General features: G+C 52.5%; 6 protein-coding genes across 6 annotated transcripts; 5 read left to right on the top strand and 1 right to left on the bottom strand.

The window, feature by feature from the left end:
• Positions 1 to 266: 266 nt before the first annotated feature.
• Positions 267 to 2401, top strand: CC1G_12159 (carboxypeptidase Y; the record flags this gene model as incomplete). The annotated part of the gene is made up of 10 exons (XM_001828266.2): positions 267 to 384; positions 443 to 593; positions 663 to 769; positions 824 to 996; positions 1055 to 1265; positions 1318 to 1414; positions 1461 to 1606; positions 1661 to 1733; positions 1788 to 2202; positions 2258 to 2401. The coding sequence occupies 10 exons, from the start codon at positions 267 to 269 to the stop codon at positions 2327 to 2329; spliced, it is 1563 nt and encodes a 520-aa protein (XP_001828318.1). The 3' UTR covers positions 2330 to 2401.
• Positions 2402 to 3189: 788 nt separating this feature from the next.
• CC1G_12158 (NB-ARC) lies at positions 3190 to 8984 on the top strand (the record flags this gene model as incomplete). Its single annotated transcript, XM_001828265.2, has 19 exons — positions 3190 to 3579; positions 3629 to 3759; positions 3813 to 3951; positions 4005 to 4077; positions 4127 to 4189; positions 4240 to 5747; positions 5803 to 6136; positions 6191 to 6265; positions 6320 to 6394; positions 6449 to 6910; positions 6965 to 7039; positions 7094 to 7297; positions 7352 to 7555; positions 7610 to 7684; positions 7739 to 8329; positions 8384 to 8458; positions 8513 to 8620; positions 8675 to 8876; positions 8930 to 8984. 19 exons carry the CDS (start codon positions 3190 to 3192, stop codon positions 8982 to 8984), a joined length of 4839 nt encoding a protein of 1612 aa, XP_001828317.2.
• A 413-nt stretch (positions 8985 to 9397) lies between these two features.
• Positions 9398 to 10419, bottom strand: CC1G_13576 (hypothetical protein; the record flags this gene model as incomplete). Its single annotated transcript, XM_002912002.1, has 7 exons — positions 9398 to 9479; positions 9539 to 9646; positions 9711 to 9777; positions 9840 to 9907; positions 10018 to 10149; positions 10204 to 10343; positions 10408 to 10419. The coding sequence occupies 7 exons, from the start codon at positions 10417 to 10419 to the stop codon at positions 9398 to 9400; spliced, it is 609 nt and encodes a 202-aa protein (XP_002912048.1).
• Positions 10420 to 11276: 857 nt separating this feature from the next.
• Positions 11277 to 13807, top strand: CC1G_12157 (hypothetical protein; the record flags this gene model as incomplete). Its single annotated transcript, XM_001828264.2, has 12 exons — positions 11277 to 11294; positions 11419 to 11476; positions 11549 to 11630; positions 11832 to 11851; positions 11939 to 12015; positions 12184 to 12217; positions 12499 to 12669; positions 12925 to 12987; positions 13048 to 13067; positions 13308 to 13371; positions 13526 to 13680; positions 13736 to 13807. The coding sequence occupies 12 exons, from the start codon at positions 11277 to 11279 to the stop codon at positions 13805 to 13807; spliced, it is 834 nt and encodes a 277-aa protein (XP_001828316.2).
• Positions 13808 to 14104: 297 nt separating this feature from the next.
• CC1G_12156 (hypothetical protein) lies at positions 14105 to 15381 on the top strand (the record flags this gene model as incomplete). The annotated part of the gene is made up of 3 exons (XM_001828263.1): positions 14105 to 14280; positions 14350 to 14406; positions 14460 to 15381. The coding sequence occupies 3 exons, from the start codon at positions 14105 to 14107 to the stop codon at positions 15379 to 15381; spliced, it is 1155 nt and encodes a 384-aa protein (XP_001828315.1).
• A 545-nt stretch (positions 15382 to 15926) lies between these two features.
• Positions 15927 to 16316, top strand: CC1G_12155 (hypothetical protein; the record flags this gene model as incomplete). The annotated part of the gene is made up of 2 exons (XM_001828262.1): positions 15927 to 16154; positions 16206 to 16316. The coding sequence occupies 2 exons, from the start codon at positions 15927 to 15929 to the stop codon at positions 16314 to 16316; spliced, it is 339 nt and encodes a 112-aa protein (XP_001828314.1).
• Between the last annotated feature and the right edge of the window lie 2088 nt (positions 16317 to 18404).

Raw genomic sequence — 18404 nt, 5'->3', positions numbered from 1 at the left:
AGTCGCTTCGGCGACGAGATCGATTGTTCTGCTCAAGGCTCCTTCGATCGCTGTGGTAGCAAATCGTAATCGGTCCAGGAGATGCGCGCGTTGAGCGACCCCAGCGCATAGTAGTAAATTTCCAATGTCACCGCGAGCGCCTAGGTGGATACTACGTGAGCTTCTAACAGGCTGTGCTGACAATCCCTGGGAGATCATCCCGACCACCTGACATTCACATCGCATAGTCGAACTCTAAGTGAATATATCTCTTGCAGGGTACCAGGATGAGATATTTGACTCGGGCCTTGACTTCTATTGTGCTCGCCAGCTTCAGTGTGAATGCCTGGGCGTTCCGGCCTGGCGACGGCGGCTATCGACAAGAGCTATTGCATCCGAACCTAGGTTTGTCGCGATTAGCATATTGCAACTCTTTCTTGACCGCCACGACGACGACACACAGGTTTCCCGACTTTGTACAACGATGGACTTTTCACGCCATTCGAAGACTTGTCGACTCTTTCAGAAACCGATTTCACAACCTTGACGCACCCGGCGTTCCCCAGGCATAGCGTTCGAATCAAACAGACCAAGTTTTGTGACAATACCGTTCGGTGAGTCGCCAAGGAAAATGGGGGGATGACTCCGGAGGTTAACAGTGTGCTCCTCCTCTGGCATTGCAGGGCTTATACTGGCTACATCGACATTGGACCCCGCCACCTTTTCTTCTACTTCTTCGAAAGTCGCAGCCGACCCAACAAGGATCCTGTCGTACTATGGACGAACGGAGGTGCGTCCGGCCGATGTTACGCTTCAGTGCTCTGGCATTCTGACTATACTTCAGGCCCAGGATGCTCCTCCTCTCTAGGTCTTTTCATGGAACTCGGGCCTTGCAGGGTTACAGACGCAAATACCACCACTTTCCACAAGGAGTCCTGGAATAACAACGCCAATATCTTCTTCATTGACCAGCCTATCGGGGTGGGCTTTTCGTACGCGGACTACGGGGAGGCAGTGGTGCGTTCTGAAGATGCCACTTAAACCCTTGCCGGTGCTAACTCGTACGACGACACAGGGTACCTCAGAAGAAGCCGCCGGAGACATAGCGGGGTTTGTTCGTATGTTCTTTGAACATTTCAGCGAATTTAGAGGACGGCCGTTCCACCTTGCTGGGGAGTCGTATGCTGGGCGATACCTTCCTATTTTTGCGGCGTACATCTACGACCAGAATGTCGAGCTGAAGAAACACGGAATCGCGCCTATTAATCTGACTTCGGTCATGATTGGTGCGCCTGTTGCTGATTCAATTCACGGAGGAAACTAATTCTTCAATAAAAGGCAATGGATATACCCACCCGAACACTATGGTCGAGTCCTACTACGATATGGCCTGCACTGTGACAGAGGCACGCGGACCCCCCGTTCTCGGTGTTCGGTAGGTGCATTCGTTCTGTGCTTTGGAAGCAGCTGACCTTTGACAGGGAATGCGTCCGGATGAAGCAAGCTCAGATACGATGCAAGAAGTGGATGGAAAAGGCGTGCATGGAGCCCACTTTCGACGAGCTAGGCTGCGCTGCTGCAGCCTCATTCTGTCAGGTTGAGTTGGGCGCACCTTTAATAGCTTCAGGTGAGCTCATAGAATCCACAATTGATTGTCGCGTTACTGACCAAAGTACACCAGGCAAGAACCCGTACGACCTCAGCCGAGAATGCGATGGAACTATCGAAGATACCCTGTGTTACCCGATTTCCAAGTCCGTATATTCAGTTTCTGTCATGGATCATTACTCAATGAACAGCCATTATAGAAAAATATCGGCGTATCTCGATAAACCTGACGTCCGCAAACTCATTGGAGTCGACCCCTCCCTCAAGAACCGCAATTTCTCCTCCTGCTCAGACAAAGTCAGCAACGACTTTGTCGTGCGCCTCGACCCACTTCGCTCGACTGACCACTACGTAGCTGCTCTCCTGGAGCACGGAATCAAGGTTCTCATCTACGTTGGCGTGAACGATTGGATCTGCAACTATATTGGGAACTCGAGATGGGTCTCGGATTTGGACTGGAGTGGCAGGGAAGGGTATGGGAATGCGGTCACTCGGGATTGGTACACGTCGGCTTCGTTCACTGAGAGTTCGTTGAAGAGGAAGTTGGTGAAGGCGGGTACTGTGCGAGAGTATGGAGGTTTGACGTTCCTGACTATTGATGGTGCTGGACACATGGTTGGTGTTTCCCCTCTATCGTCAACGCCATACTCATTGATACCCATTTCCCCAGGCGCCCTACGATAAGCCCGAGGAGCTGTTGGACATGGCATCGCGATGGCTCGATGGGAGAAAGTTTACTTAGTAGTGGGTCGCAATCCGACGCACAGTGATGCCCAACTTGTAACGGCCTTGTAACTGCAATCTTAGCTCGTTCTTGTCAAAGTTGGACCTGCACCCTTGTGCTGCGCTAATAGTAAGTAGACTGTCTTGATACCACATGGACCGTCGCGATTATCGTGATGCAATTTCTTTCGGAAGGCCCTCCGAGCATTGTTCCCAGACAGGTCAACAAATCATGTTCGGATTTCTCCCACTTACTTCTGTTTAACGATATTGTATAGGACACCTTGCCAGCGCTGCTGACGATACCCTCGCTCTCCCCGACAACCTCGGTCTTCGCGTCGCTGAATCGTCGTATGCCAGCCAGCCCAAGGTGACGGCCTAGGCGTTGCTTATAGATGTCATGTGGATGCTGTGTTGCACGTAGGTACAATGATATTGTTTTCTTTTTCTGCTTTTTTTCGAATTCTATGTATTGAGTGTGCGGAGCTCTGGTATGTTGAGTAATCGGGACCTCGGATTCGTCCGTGTTGGGTTTCTGACGCTCACAGAAGAGGTTGAGCAATTACATCGAAGAACCATAGGAACCTAGAAGTTTTGCAATGCAGCCCGCATCTAGTTGCGACGAATTCAATATTTTATCTCAACGAGATGCAATAAGTAATGGTAAGTTCTCCCTTTCACTGCGGACTTGAAGCGGATATATATGTTTGGGAGAACACGAGGCCAACGGGAACGTTGACAGTGGCTGTGTTTCCCGCTGAAGCTCTTGCGGACACTCGGGGTTGTTCCTTCGTTTCGCACAGTGTCGCACTCGACATCTACTATTCGTTCACAAGAAGCTACAACCGCCAATCACTCGAGAACAAACCAACTCTCATCATGAGCCCACCAAATCCTGCGCCGAAGCCACCGCCCCTCGATCGCGCTATGCAGTACCTAGGCCTCTCCCCACGTGGGTCACGGTCGACATCGCAGCTTAATCTGCAGCGCCCTGGCTCTTCCTTGTCTCAGCGCTCAGGTTCTACAGCCAATCTGCCTGGGACGGCTGCTGCCGCCACACCGGCCGGCTCGGACAACGAGGCCAGCGCCAGCGCTTCCAGCAGCCTTGGAGGGGTCTTTTCATCGATTTGGAAGGGACGACGGCCCAAGACAGGCCCGATCTTCAAGGGCACCAAGGAAGTTCTGCGAGTCATCAAGGAGACGACCGATTTTTTCCCTCCGGTCAAGAGTGCCGCTGCCGCGCTGTATGAAATACTCAACATCCTCGATGTAAGTGCCCGTCATTTATGTTCGACCGGCGGACGCTGATTGTCCCCAGACTGCCGATGGCAACCGTGAAGAGGTCAAAAAACTGCAGAATCGGCTCAAGGTGTTAGAGGAGATTCTCAGCTCTTGCCCTCCTTCGGGAGTGGAACGATCACTGGAAGACAGGCTCGGTGGACTGGCAAGGTGGGCGCCTCCAAGTTTATCGTGGGCTATCGAGGTCTGATCACTACAATCAGGATGCTGGAGGAGAAGGCGGCTTATCTGAAGGGAAAATTGAACGATTCAAAGGGGAAACGGGTGATAAATGCGACGGAGGACCAGAAGGAAATTCATCAAGCCATCGAGGAGGTTAGATTCGCGATTGAAATTGCCATGGTGGGTGCCTCTTTTTCGGTTGATGGGTAGTGCACTAGCTAAGCCATGTCCAGCTTGACATCAGCATCTCAGGCCGCAAGGCGACCCTGGAGGTAGTGAAAGAGGTTGCCTGGGTGAAGAAGAGGGGTAAGTCCATGTTACGATGGCTGAAAGTCTGTTACTGACCTCCAATTAGTCGTAGAAACGAGGAATCTGGTCGAGGAAACGAAAGAAATTGCGATTTGGTTGAAGGACAACGGTGAGCGTGTCCCCCTCACGTCGAACTGAACCTTGCTCAACGGCATGTAGAACACCTCAAGAAGATCAAGACCGTCACTGGAGCCGAGTTCAATCAGGAGGACCGCCAAGGCTGCATCCCCGGAACGCGAGTCGCGCTACTAGCAACCCTCCTGCGCTGGGCGAAGGACCCGTCGTCACCATCCATCTTCTGGCTTTGCGGGATGGCTGGCACGGGAAAGACGACCCTCACGGAAACGTTCAACGTCCGGCTCGACGATCAGGGCGTCCTTGTCGCCAGTTTCTTCTGCTCGCTGGACCATGTCGAGCGCAGAGACGTCCGGCGCATCATTCCTTCTCTGGCCAAGTCCCTCGCGAAGGTGCAACCCAAGTTTGCGAAGCAGTTGGTGAAGGTTCTCGAGTCCGGCAAGGTGCCAGATGACCCAGTCGCGCTGAACCTCAAGGACCAGTATCGCATCCTCATACTCGAGCCTGCCAGCAAAGCTTTCGACGCCGCCATGCTTGTTGCTCTCAGCATCGACGCCCTCGACGAATGCAGCGACAAAGAGGCCATTAGGCTCCTCTTGAAGGCGATTCTCTCCCAGCCGCCGCCTCCTCCGCTCAAGGTGTTCTTGACAAGCCGTCCCGAGGACCACCTCGAAGAACGTTTCGCAAGCTACGACACGCACCGCCAGTTGCTCCTTCACGATGTAGAACAGCACATTGTTCAAGCTGACATCGCCGTCTACCTACGCCACTGTCTATCGCAGATAGGTGATCTCAAAGGTCACGTTCAGGAAAAGGACGTCGAGAACCTCGCCGAGCGTTCTCAGAACTTGTTCATTTACGCTGCAACGCTGGTCAAGTACCTCGACGAGTACAGGGGTGACCGCCTCCGGCTTTTCCGTGAGCTTTGCTCGTCAGATTCCACCTCGGCGGGCCGTCTCGACTCGCTCTACAAGCTCTATGGCGTGATCATGTCCGAGGCGTTCAAAGGTCTCGAGGACACCGATACGAAGACCATTCAGGCATGTTTATCCCTGCTCATCGTCGCCCCCAATCCCCTATCTGTCTCTGGGTATGCGGGTTTCCTTGGGCTCGACCGTGGTGCAGTTCGCAGTGCATTCCGGCAGCTCCATTCCGTTGTTCGTGTGCCGCGGGAGGACCTTCAACCCATCACCATCCTCCATGCATCCTTTGCCGACTACCTCACCACCGACAACTCTCATCGTCGACACGAATGGGCTATTGACCGATGTACAGCCAACGAGACAGCCGCCCGGCGATGCTTCATTGTGATGAACAAGGAGCTGAGGATCGGAATCTCGGGTGCGACAACATCGTACAAGTCCAACGACGAGCAGCCAAAACCTCTGTGCATTCCTCCGGGACTGGCATATGCGTGTACAGCATGGATTAACCATGTCCTTGATATGGCTGGCATGACGGGATGTCTGTTGGACGAGCTTCAGGAGCAGATGGATGGATTTCTGGTGATGCAATCCCTGTACTGGTTGGAGGTGTTGAGTGTGGAGAAGAAGGTGGATTATGCTTACAACACCCTGCCCCTCGTTCCAAAGGTAATTCAAATATTTGTATGTCACGTAACTCCCAAAGACTAAAGCACCATCTTAGGCTCTACCTGCTCTGCCTCGTGGTATCAAAGACCATCTCATCGCTATCGCAACATTTTCATCCAGATTCCGGACTCCCATCAGTGAAAGTGCTCCCCACCTGTACCTCTCTGCCCTGCCTGCCTATATTGCTTCTGGGTCATCACCATGGTTCTATCCCCAAATTCCTGCAATTCCCCGGCTCTCCTACTCATATGACAGAAGGCAGTTATGGACAAGTGATGCTGGTTGGCGAGTGGGGTGTATTGCCTACTCCCCAGATGGGACCCTCCTTGCCTCTGGGTTGGATGACTGCACCATTCGCCTATGGAACCCCCAGACTGGGGAGGCACTGGGTGAGCCTCTGCAAGGGCATAGTCATCAGGTCACCTCTGTTGCCTTCTCCCCAGACGGAACCCTCCTTGCCTCTGGGTCCTGGGACAACACCATCCACCTGTGGAACCCCCAGACTGGGGAGGCACTGGGTGAGCCTCTGCAAGGGCATAGTGATTGGGTCACCTCTGTTGCCTTCTCCCCAGATGGGACCCTCCTTGCCTCTGGGTCGTATGACGGCACCATCCGCCTGTGGAACCCCCAGACTGGGAAGGCACTAGGTGAGCCTCTCCAAGAGCACAGTGCTGGGGTCGTCTCTGTTGCCTTCTCCCCAGATGGGACTCTCCTTGCCTCTGGGTTGGATGACTGCACCATCCGCCTGTGGAACCCCCAGACTGGGGAGGCTCTGGGTGGGCCTCTGAAAGGGCACAGTGCTCAGGTCACCTCTGTTGCCTTCTCCCCAGACGGGACCCTTCTTGCCTCTGGGTCCTGGGACAACACCATCCGCCTGTGGAACCCCCAGACTGGGGAGGCACTGGGTGAGCCTCTCCAAGACCACAGTGCTGCGGTCACCTCTGTTGCCTTCTCCCCAGATGGGACCCTCCTTGCTTCTGGCTCGTGGGACACCACCATCCGCCTGTGGAACCCCCAGACTGGGGATGCACTGGGCGAGCCTCTGCAAGGGCACAGTAATTGGGTCACATCTGTTGCCTTCTCCCCAGACGGGACTCTCCTCGCCTCTGGGTCCTGGGACAACACCATCCGCCTGTGGAACCCCCAGACTGGGGAGGCACTGGGTGAGCCTCTCCAAGGGCACAGTGTTGCGGTCGCCTCTGTTGCCTTCTCCCCAGGGGGGACCCTCCTTGCCTCTGGGTCGCATGACGGGACCATCCGCCTGTGGGGCCCCCAGACTGGGGGGGCACTGGGTGAGCCTCTGCAAGGGCACAGTGGTGCGGTCGCCTCTGTTGCCTTCTCCCCAGAGGGGACCCTCCTTGCCTCTGGGTCTTATGACAACACCATCCGCCTGTGGAACCCCCAGACTGGGGAGGCACTGGGTGAACCTCTGCAAGGGCATAGTCATCAGGTCACCTCTGTTGCCTTCTCCCCAGATGGGACCCTCCTTGCCTCTGGGTCGCATGACGGGACCATCCGCCTGTGGGGCCCCCAGACTGGGGGGGCACTGGGTGAGCCTCTGCAAGGGCACAGTGTTGTGGTCACCTCTGTTGCCTTCTCCCCAGACGGAACCCTCCTTGCCTCTGGGTCCTGGGACAACACCATCCGCCTGTGGAACCCCCAGACTGGGGAGGCACTGGGCGAGCCTCTGCAAGGGCACAGTGTTGTGGTCACCTCTGTTGCCTTCTCCCCAAACGGAACCCTCCTTGCCTCTGGGTCGCATGATGCCACCATCCGCCTGTGGAGCCCCCAGACTGGGGAGGCACTGGGTGAGCCTCTGCAAGGGCATAGTCATCAGGTCACCTCTGTTGCCTTCTCCCCAGATGGGACCCTCCTTGCCTCTGGGTCGTATGACCACACCATCCGCCTGTGGAACCCCCAGACTGGGGAGGCACTGGGTGAGCCTCTGCGAGGGCACAGTGATTCGGTCACTTCTGTTGCCGTCTCCCCAGATGGGACCCTCCTTGCCTCTGGGTCGTATGACGGCACCATCCGCCTGTGGAACTCCCAGACTGGGGAGGCACTGGGCGAGCCTCTGCAAGGGCACAGTCGTTGGGTCGCCTCTGTTGTGTTCTCCCCAGATGGGACCCTCCTTGCCTCTGGGTCGTATGACAGCACCATCCGCCTGTGGAAGCCCCAGACAGGGGAGGCTCTGGGTGGGCCTCTGCAAGGGCACAGTGGTGCGGTCGCCTCTGTTGCCTTCTCCCCAGAGGGGACCCTCCTTGCCTCTGGGTCTTATGACAACACCATCCGCCTGTGTGGCCCCCAGACTGTGGGGGCACTGGGTGAGCCTCTGCAAGGGCACAGTGATGGGGTCACCTCTGTTGCCTTCTCCCCAGATGGGACCCTCCTTGCTTCTGGCTCGTGGGACACCACCATCCGTCTGTGGAGCCCCCAGACTGGGGAGGCACTGGGCGAGCCTCTGCAAGGGCACAGTGGTCAGGTCACCTCTGTTGCCTTCTCCCCAGACGGGACCCTTCTTGCCTCTGGGTTGTATGACGGCACCATCCGCCTGTGGAACCCCCAGACTGGGAAGGCACTAGGTGAGCCTCTGCAAGGGCACAGTGCTCAGGTCACCTCTGTTGCCTTCTCTCCAGATGGGACCCTCCTTGCTTCTGGCTCGTGGGACACCACCATCCGTCTGTGGAGCCCCCAGACTGGGGAGGCACTGGGTGAGCCTCTGCAAGGGCACAGTGCTCAGGTCACCTCTATTGCCTTCTCCCCAGATGGGACCCTCCTTGCTTCTGGGTCGCATGACAACACCATCCGCCTGTGGAACACTGCCCACTACCAGCACTCCCATCTCCAACATTTTGACTCCTCTAATTTTCAAGGTATGGTCTTTGCTTAATAGTGATCGCCTCCTTCCTATATTCTTTTTATTTCAGATCAGGTGTTGTTCCAGATGTACCCTCATTCCATCTGCATCAACATGAAAGATGGTTGGATTCGCAATGCAGCCGGAGATCTCCTCTTTTGGGCTCTACCCCGAGATCGTCGCAACCTCATCTCGCCCTTGCAGCGATGGAAAACTCATGACTACTGCAAGCTTGATTTGACCAACGCCGTTCATGGAACTGAATGGACCAAGTATGTTTGCTCTGTCACGCAATGTCGTGCAACTAACACCCGTCTATTCACAGATGCCAGGAACCGAGACCGCCAGGTGCACGACCCCAGCTGTGGCCTATCGAGTAATCGCCACTCGTCCCACTACCGCTTCCACGTACGATATTTAAATATTCTATGGCCCTCCTCACGTTACTGTACGTATCAGCCCTTTACCTTTACCATCTGCTCTCTCCCGCTCTGTTGTACAATTGTTTACTATGCTACCTTCTCGTCGCTCGAAGTCACATTTGACTGTACATCGAATACCGTCACGCGAGAGGAACCCGTCTCAGCGCCCTTTCCAAACCAGCGCGTCCCAGGTGAGGAACGAACATCGTCGTACGCGATGGTCTGCCTACCGCTGTTCCCCAGTATGACAGACCACCCGAGGCAACGGCCTACTACTCGTGATAGACACCATGATCAACGCATCAATCCTCAATCCATAATCTCCACCTCCTCACGCCCGTATATGTCCCCTGCATGCCACCGAGTCCATGCTATCGCCGCCTAGCTGTGAGGTTCTCGTCAACGTCGGTGTGGTTGGCGATGTCGATGCCCGAAATGGAAAGAGCGGTTGAACTGCACGTTGGCCCAGTGGTCGGTCGTCGAGGCCGTCGACAGGCTGGCTTCTTGCGCACCCAAGGGGCGTGCGTCGTGTGCTGGCTACTCCTCCACCTGGAGGTCCCTGTGTTGTCGGAGGGCGCAGTAGATCGACGGTGTTGGCGATTAGAAGTGAAAGAAGCGCACTAATTCGTATAGAGACCTGTTAGTTCATAAGAGCGGGCGAGTTGAGCGAGAAGAGATACGTACATTGGGTGAATGCCGAATTTAAAGTCCATCCAGTTGTAGTCTAGCGGCGACCTCATCGGACAAGGGCCTAGTCACTGTTTCATGAATGTAAGCACCTCGTTTAAACTGAATTTGGCCGAGCGTGCTGACCTTGGATTGGGTCCAACCATGGCGCTGGAACAGACTGTTGATGGGCCTCTGCGATCGTTTCCGGAGGCCTAGTTCAAGGTAAGTCGACCTGGTGGAAACGAGGAGAAGTGCATGGACTTACGTCGTTCATGTAAGCCTACTCGGTGACCGCGAAAATGCTCCCCCACCTAACGCACACGCGCTTTCAAAATTTTGATCCATAAATTCGCGGCAGATCTTGTGGGTGTTCGACGTCTTCCTTGGTCTGCATGTCAAATTCTTCTCGTCATCACGAGTCCGATATTTGTAGGTGGAACGAATCCCCAACCGCCTAGAGTAACGGTAAGTCCATGGTCTATCGTCCGCGAGCGCTCTGCTGACTTACGTCGTCCATGCATGCGCCCTCTTCACCACAAACCACCCTCCGCAGACTGCAGTCTTTAAACCAACCTGAGTACGTCCCCGTGAATCGAACTCTTCGTCTCGTTTACGACGTCTGATCTTCGTGTCGCTAATGGCAGGCACCTAACACATCCAACCGAACGTAAATTGGTTTTTCCAATGATTCAAACACCAAATAACAACTTACCTCGTCTACCATCCTAAATCTCGACGCTACCCCAAAAGAAATGTGGGAGGTGCCACCTCAGTCAAAGTCAAGCCCCTCCCCCCTCCATCCGCTAAGCAACCTTGTAAGGCACCCGCACCAGGTCTGCCGCAAACCCCCAAAGGAACAATGAGTCTGGCCCTTCTCACAAGCGCCGACGCCCGTCCAGGTGTCCAAAGGTGATCCAAACCTCGGCGAACAGCTGGCGCGTTTGTCAGGGGAGGTTCGGAGGTGTGTTAAAAGGCCAGCGACGTGGATCGGGTGCACACCGAGGCGCGCGGGTTGGTGAAGAAGGCGAAGAAGGCGAGGATTGCGATGGGTGGGAAGGAGAGGGAGAGGAGTTCCGAGTAGGAAGGCGGAAGTTGAGGTGCTGTGGGACGTCCAGAATCATCTTCTTTCCAATAGGTCGCGCGTTTCCACCGTCCGTCGTCTACCAATGTCATTGAATGCGGAATACGCTTGGTAAAACCGTCCTGGAGTGGTTTAAGCCCAAGGTAAGCAATCTGTAACCATTGAGAAAGGAGAAGATTGTTAGAAACTGCGCCAGCAACTCGCGATAAACCAACTGAGCCAAAAAGGCCGCTATCACCTTAACCGGTGATAGGTTGCTGGCACTATATATAGAGCTGATCATGTCAGGTATTGGTCGCCTACTGTTGAACGGAAGACGGATAGACGGATAAACGGATATGGGACGGACGGATTGACAGGCCCCTGACAAAGATACGTACTTCGTCGCCAATGTGTCTAGTATTTCCTCGAAATGCACCGGCTCTGTTGATCTCAAGCGTGCGTAAGACCGAAAGGCATCCAATGCTCTCGCCCGAGACCCAATGAATCGGATGCAGAAGATGGTCGTCGAGTTCCAAGTAAGCACTTGCGTTGCGTTAGGTTTCAGTCCTGCGCCGACCAGGTGCATTGGCAACTGTAAACAGGTTGGCAATCGGTTTACTTTCAAATTGAAGGAAAACAAACCTTGTGTTGGACGTCTAGTACCATCATAATTCGGGCAGGAATTCAAAGGGCGGTAATCTGCAAGGGAAGGGGAGAGGTAAGCATTCCTGTTCATTACAATGACCCCGAAATTCAAAACTCACCGATTCGTTTAACTTTCGTTCCACAGGCCTTTCCCTGCCTTGTAAACGTCTTGTATACATGTTCGAGCACTTCCAAACGCCGAAAAACCGTTGGGCGAAAGAGACCAGGTGGGTATACGAAAACTGAATTTGTTTCCAAGTGCCGCTTGTGTATTGAGAGAGTAGGATAGGACGGAGGTCTGTAAATGGAGATTCAAAGGTACTTAAGTACTCGAGTGTATTGCAATACCCGAAAATCAAGACTCACTGCCCTATTTCGTTTTTATCCGCATATTGACACACATGTGTGTGGCCGTTGGGTGTGTATAGGGATTTTGAAACACCAAACTGTGATTAGATTCGCAACGACGGTCAGCACATGTTCCCATTTCCATTGTCTCAGTGTCGCGAAGAGCGAACACTAAACCAAACCAAAGACCAGAAGAGCGGAGCAGATGAGAGCGGAGAGCGAGATAAGAGCGATGAGCGACTAAGGCAGATGGATGCTGAAGCGGTGTATTGACGAAGAGGTCAAGCTGAGGAAGTACAGAGGGTTCTACCTAGCTTATATACCTATTCTACAGTCTACATAGCCACAGTGAGTCAAGATGACGAACAGATGGTGAAATGCGGAAGAACAATAAGGAGAGTAAGGCTGAACGTGGGTGCAGGTCGTACACAGGTACCTTTGACCCGACCTGCCAAGAAACCCATGGGTATGTGACCTGTGGGTCCAGGTAACCCGTGGCCAAAATACCCGCAAGGGTGCAGGTATAGCTTTTAGCCTCACAGATACCTGTGGGTGGGTACCTGCCAGCCTGTTGGTGACCATGTCCACTGTAATAATGCTTCAAAACTGCTCAGAAATGAATATCTATCATATTAGAGAATGAATGCACTTATTAATTAAGGTCCACAGCCACGGATAATTGAGGGGATTGACTTCTAACTGATCCCTTTAGCAGGTACCTACAGGTTTACCTTTAGGTACCTGTAGGACCTGTGCCCAACAGGTACCCATGGGTAGGACCCACAGGTAACAGGTACCTGTTGAAAAATACCTGTAAGGGTGCAGGTATGGATTTTGAGGGCATGGGTACCTGTGTCAAGGGTGCAGGTACCCGTACAGGTGCACCCGCGTTCAGCCTTAAAGGAGAGTCACAAGGCTGTGCGAAGAATGAAGAAGACAATAACGGAGTAACGAGGCAGTGCAAGAATGGAGAGAACAATAAGACGTAGGGCGAAGGGCATAACAAGGCAGTGTTCCATGGGAGAAAGTGTCCGTGTCGAGAATAAAGGCAAGAATGAGAATGAAGAGGAAGTGATAAGGGAAATGAAAGCGATAAGATAAGAAAGGAAAAATAGGGGCTCGTACCCGCTGTTCACGACACTCAGCCAAACCAACTGACCTCGTTTCTCCTAGTGTGGCTTGAGCCGCAAAGACCTTGTACTCGCACCCGAGAACATCGAAAAGCCGCTGGGCATTGTAGGCTGTGTAGTTCATGAAACTGATTCTCGTTGTCATCCAAATACGTGCTGAGCCCAGTCTTGCGCGTTGGCCAGTCCGTAGGTCGTTTGACGACAGGGAAAGATGAGAGACGTGATTGCCGTCATTGTCAACAACGACGAGCGTGCATAAAACGTGACAAGTCCGGCCTCGGACTTGGAATTCAGGAATTCGCCCCCGCTGGCTCCTTGACAGTAAACCCCATCCATCGTTACGAATTCAACAACGTCAACAAAAAGGACTCTCAGACCTCTTAAATCCTCAGCGGAATCCAGACTCACCTCTCCGCCTACTACCAGGGGAGCACCAACACCCTCATGGGCTTTGTGAACCCCGCAGTCCTGATTGGGGCATTGGAAGACAGTAAGAAGAGGTTCTCGCGATGGTTCGAGCTGTTCACGTTCCAGTTGCACGTTACGAATAGTACTAATGGGAACCAGATGAGCCCTTCGTCGCCGAATAACTCTAGTCAGACCCCTTGGTTGGAGCATTAACTTACATAAAGTTCGGAAAACAGACAGGAACTCGGAATCAGATTCGGACGTCACCTTATTCGGGGGCGACAAGATTGCCACTGGACGAAGTGGTATTGCTCGCGGGAAGCCACCTGCAGACGGATTCTGGGAATTAAGCCGAGCCGTCCTAGTGACTATTGATGGTGCTGGACACATGGTTGGTGTTTCCCCTCTACCGCCAACGCCATACTCATTGATACCCATTTCCCCAGGCGCCCTACGATAAGCCTGAAGAGCTCTTGGACATGGCATCGCGATGGCTCGATGGGAGGAAGTTTACTTAGTAGTGGGTCGCAATCCGACGGACAGTGATGCCCAAGTAACAGCCTTCAAGTTGTAACTGCAATCTTAGCTCGTTCTTGTCAAAGCTGGACCTGCACTCTTGTGCTGCGCTAATAGTAAGTAGACGTCTTGATACCACATGGACTGCCGCGATTATCGTAATGCAATTTCTTTCGGAAGCCCCTCCAAGACCTCAGGTTGGCTGCTGAGCTGTGATTCTAATCAAACAAATATCTATCTGACTCCAACCTCGTCTTCCTACTGCCCTCTTTACTCTCTGTGTCACAGTAACCTTCATCATGCCTACCGATCTGTCTCGCTATTCGCTGTTCATGGCAAAACCCGCACAAGCTGAAGAGGCGCAAAAGCGATCCTTTGAGCAATGGGGCAAGTATATGACTCTGGAGGAATACCTTGGGCGAGATGCCAGAGTTCAGAGAAGCACGGTTGGGAAGGATGGTCAATTTGTAGCATGGTTCGTACACTGCGACATTTCGCTCGAGATGATCTCTAAGGAGCGCTTATTTGCTTTATCTAATCTCAGGGTACTCGCACCTCGAGACGACCCAACAACATTAGATTTCATGTGTGCCTGTAAAACGTACGCCCTTTCACTGCCCATTCGCTCGTCTATTCTAATTGGACCGTTCTCAGCTTCCGCCGAGAAGTGGTCATCACGAAAGGAACCGGTTCCAACTCCTCAACAGAAACCGGCGTGGGTTATGGAATCGCATCCGTCTACACTCCTCCAGAGAAAAGGAAGAAAGGCTACAGGAAGCACATGATGCAACTCTTACACTGGGTTCTCTTGAGACCAGAAGCACTTCCAAAATTCCCTCAAGAGTGGGGCGCCCCGCCTACCCGCCACGAAGGATTAGGAGATGGGTCTGTGTCCGTCCTGTACAGTGTTGTCGGCACACGATTCTACCAATCTTGTGGACTACTGCAAGAGTCCGACGATGGTTGGGTCACAGCGGAGAATCGAGCTTCAACTGTTTGGAAGGTAGACCCGTTGGCTAAATGGGCCAAGGACCGACCAGCGCAGGAAGCAATCAAGTGGGAGTGGCTGGACAGGGATTGTATCCTTGCAGTCTGGGAGAAGGATTCATCAGCAATCCGAGAGGAGATGACCCAAGTGCAGCTGAGGGACGGTGTTCAGGCCGGCTTTTCTTTCATTCCCGGGAGTGGTCTAGGCGAGTTCCAACACCTCCACGTCCACTCTTTCATAGAAAAGCAGGACCCGAAGCCGCAGTTCTTTGGTGTGGCCATCGGCGAGGAGCAGGGCGCATCCAGTCATGCGTACGCATCATGGACTTTCAGTTACTACCCTCGTGCCGGGAAGATGATCATAACCCGGTTGCACGCCCCAGCTACTCTGATCTCAGAATTGCTTGCACAGATCGCGGAATACAGCAAAGCTCTCTGTATGGAGACCTTGGAGGTGTGGAACCTCCCAGAGGAACTGCTACCAGTCGCACACGAGGCGGGAGGTGTCACCACAACACTGGACAGGCATATCCCATGCATGAAGTGGTATGGCCCGGAGAATGTTGAGTGGGTGAACAACCAGAAGTGAGGTTTCTCCAAATTCAATGGAACTTGGCGCTAATTGAACATTGCTTACAGGTTTTGCTGGTGCTGAAGTCGAGAACCATGGCATGTAATTAGTCCCACTATATGTGCCATATAATTATAAACGCATTAAAGTACAGTCGAGACCTTGTACTTATCTTCGACCTGTCTTTGTGAAGAAAGTCTGGAGGATGTAAACCTGGAAACTGCGATCAGCGCGTCAGGCCGGTGATGTTCCTTCTGTTCCCTTCAGTCATGTAGGATACCTACCTTCCCCCTGGCTTTTGACAATACCCACATCACGCGAACCTCCAAATTGCCCTCGAGCGGTAATTTACTGATAAAATAGCTCGGTCAGGCGACCAAGTTCGCATCCACGTGTACGCAACGGCTTGCAGCGCACGAGCGCCCATGTCCGTTGGTATCTCGCTCAATTGAGCACAATGATGGAGAAAGGTGAAGTATACTCACAATCAATTACAAGAGTAAAAGGCTGACGACTTCACTAGCAGGAGAGGCCAAGATCATGGGCGACGACATAATGCCTGAATGGTCGTCAATCGCGGACAGCGTGGGGACGACATCCTTGAAGCTGCGATTGTTCAGTTGGGGAACGTCGTCAACGATGGTGAAATCGAGTGGGACATCCGGGTACAAGCCAAGTGCTGCCTCATCAAGGCATATCTGTCTCGTTTCGCTTGTCATGGATGGGTCGAGGATCTGGATTTATGTTGGGATATTTTGAGAGACACCGACAAGGCAGAGCTTTCTTTCTTGGTCAGTGTCTACATGGGATTGTCAGATCGCAAATTCATAAATAGTCAACAGCACCAGCACTGGATCAACGGAGGATGCGAAATCCTCTCTGAGGAAATTCAAAGTGCCTCAGCTTTGATCGTGGAATATCGACAGTCCGTCAATGTTATGGACTATACGTGATACAAGCACGTGTCGTCCAGTACTCAGCGTCTTTGTGGTCGATGAATCAACTCGCGACTACATCAAGAGTTCTTCGCCTGTAGCTTTGTGAACTTCGAGCTAGACTTTTGAGTGATAATTAAAGATATTTGTATTTGCACTGAGACTTGGTATAGCGTGTGACACTATTAGATACGAAGTGAGGAAACTAACTAAGAGAACTAGAGAGTTTATATACTAGAAGACATGTGTTAACCATGAGGCGTAGTCCTCATGGGTAACATGCGTATTCCGCGGAATGTATGTAGGTTTCTGTGTGTTTTTAATAAGTATCAGTCAGTAATCAATAATGCGCAGTAATATGAGTAAGACTATGAGTTGGAATGAAAAACATAAGGTGTAGGTGAGGCGAGTATAGTAATATAGTATAGTAAGCATATATGTTCGTAACATTACCCCCCTACTAGAACTAAACTACTCCTGGAGTTTACCTTTTCCTTTGCAACGGCTAGCGAGATGTCCTGTCTTGTGACAAAGGTTGCAAGTTGGAATTCCGATTTGTTGAAGGCGGGAGATGAAGTCGCGAACCCAAATTGGGTTTAGTTTGGAACCTAAAGGTTGGTTCCATGGCTGGGTGGGGTCGTCGACGTCGATGATCTCCTTTTGGGGAGCAGATGGGGGAGTCGGTGTCGGAGGGTATTGGAGAGGAGGGAGATCGTTGGGGTCGAATGAAGTATCCCGTAGAGTCGCCCGATATATGATATTGGAGGATGGTCCGGGAGTTGGCATACGAGGTTGAGGTGGTTGTTGCATAATGGGCAAGGGAATATCGTCAGGAATGGGCATAGGAGGTGGGGGAGATTGTTGGGGAACGTGGTGATAGAGTTGGGGGCCTGGAGCTTCGGGTTGGGGGTTTCGAAGCTCCAGTACAAGATCGGTGATTTCGGGACGGTGTACAAGGTGTTCGTGAATCCCGAAGACGAACTGATGAAGAGTGTTGACTATGCCCATGAGTTGGGCGATGATAAGGGCAATCATGTGCCCGATAGAGACGATGCGAGCAACGGGCTCAGCACCAGGGGTCTCGAGAAGTCTATTCTCGAGTCGGACAGCGTATTGGGCGTTGGTAACCATGAAAGGGATTCCTCTTCATTGAGAGGGGGAACGGGCATAGCAGGGGCGAAGTAGTTGTATTGGGGAGCAGACATGGTGTTGGGTGGAAGTAGCTTGTCGAGTGAAGTTGGGGAGTTTGTTGTTTCTTCAATCGAGTTTTTTCTCTCTTCTTTTAAGTCTAAGTCCTCGTGTTTTCTTGGTTGATGTCATGGGCATGTGTTTGAGGGTGTTCAAGATAACGCCTCATGTTGTCTTCATGTTCTAAGATAAGGGTGCATGTCGTCCTTGAGGTTTTCATGTTTCCGGTTTATGAGATGTGCATGTTGGGCATGTGGTTTCCTCATGTGAGCTTGTGTTTTCGTTTGTACGCCTTGAGGAGTTCCTTAGCATGGGAAAGTTCTTTTTCCTTTTTCCACTCTGCTTCGGAGAGAGGGTATCCTTTCCATGATACTAAGAATTGTCGTTGATTCCTCACGACTCGATGTTTGAGGATTTTGTCGATTTCGTATTCTTCTTCTCCATCAATCAATTCGGGAGAAGGGAGTGTGTAATTGGGTCCATGTGTTTCTGTTTCGACATACGGAGAAAGTAGAGTTGCATGGAAGACGTCATGGATTCTCCAGGTCAGGGGAAGTTTGAGGCGGAACGTGTTTGGTCCCAGGACTTCGGTGATTTCGAAAGGACCTTCTCGTTTTGTTGTCATTTTCTTGGAGTATGGGAGCTTGATATTTTTTGCTTCCAGCCACACTCGATGACCCTTGCGGAAAGGTCTTGGTGTCCCCTTGATTCGTTGGGCCATTCTCGATCTGGCAAGCTCGTGTGCTGCCACAGCTTCTCTCCTATCTTCTTCCAGAGCCCTGAGTCGTTCTTCCACCGATGGGAATTGAGTTTTGGAGAACGTCGTTGGTAAGGCCTTGGGTTGGAACCCCATGATGAGTTCGAATGGAGAGTGTTTTCGATCTGCATGCCTTCGGCTGTTGTATGTGAATTCAGCGA

The sequence above is a fragment of the Coprinopsis cinerea genome, assembly GCF_000182895.1.
Source record: "Coprinopsis cinerea okayama7#130 chromosome 1 map unlocalized cont3.1, whole genome shotgun sequence".
In the NCBI taxonomy this organism is placed as follows: domain Eukaryota; kingdom Fungi; phylum Basidiomycota; class Agaricomycetes; order Agaricales; family Psathyrellaceae; genus Coprinopsis; species Coprinopsis cinerea.
The sequence above is the reverse complement of the archived record's forward strand: the minus strand, read 5'-3'. Positions and strand labels throughout refer to the sequence as shown.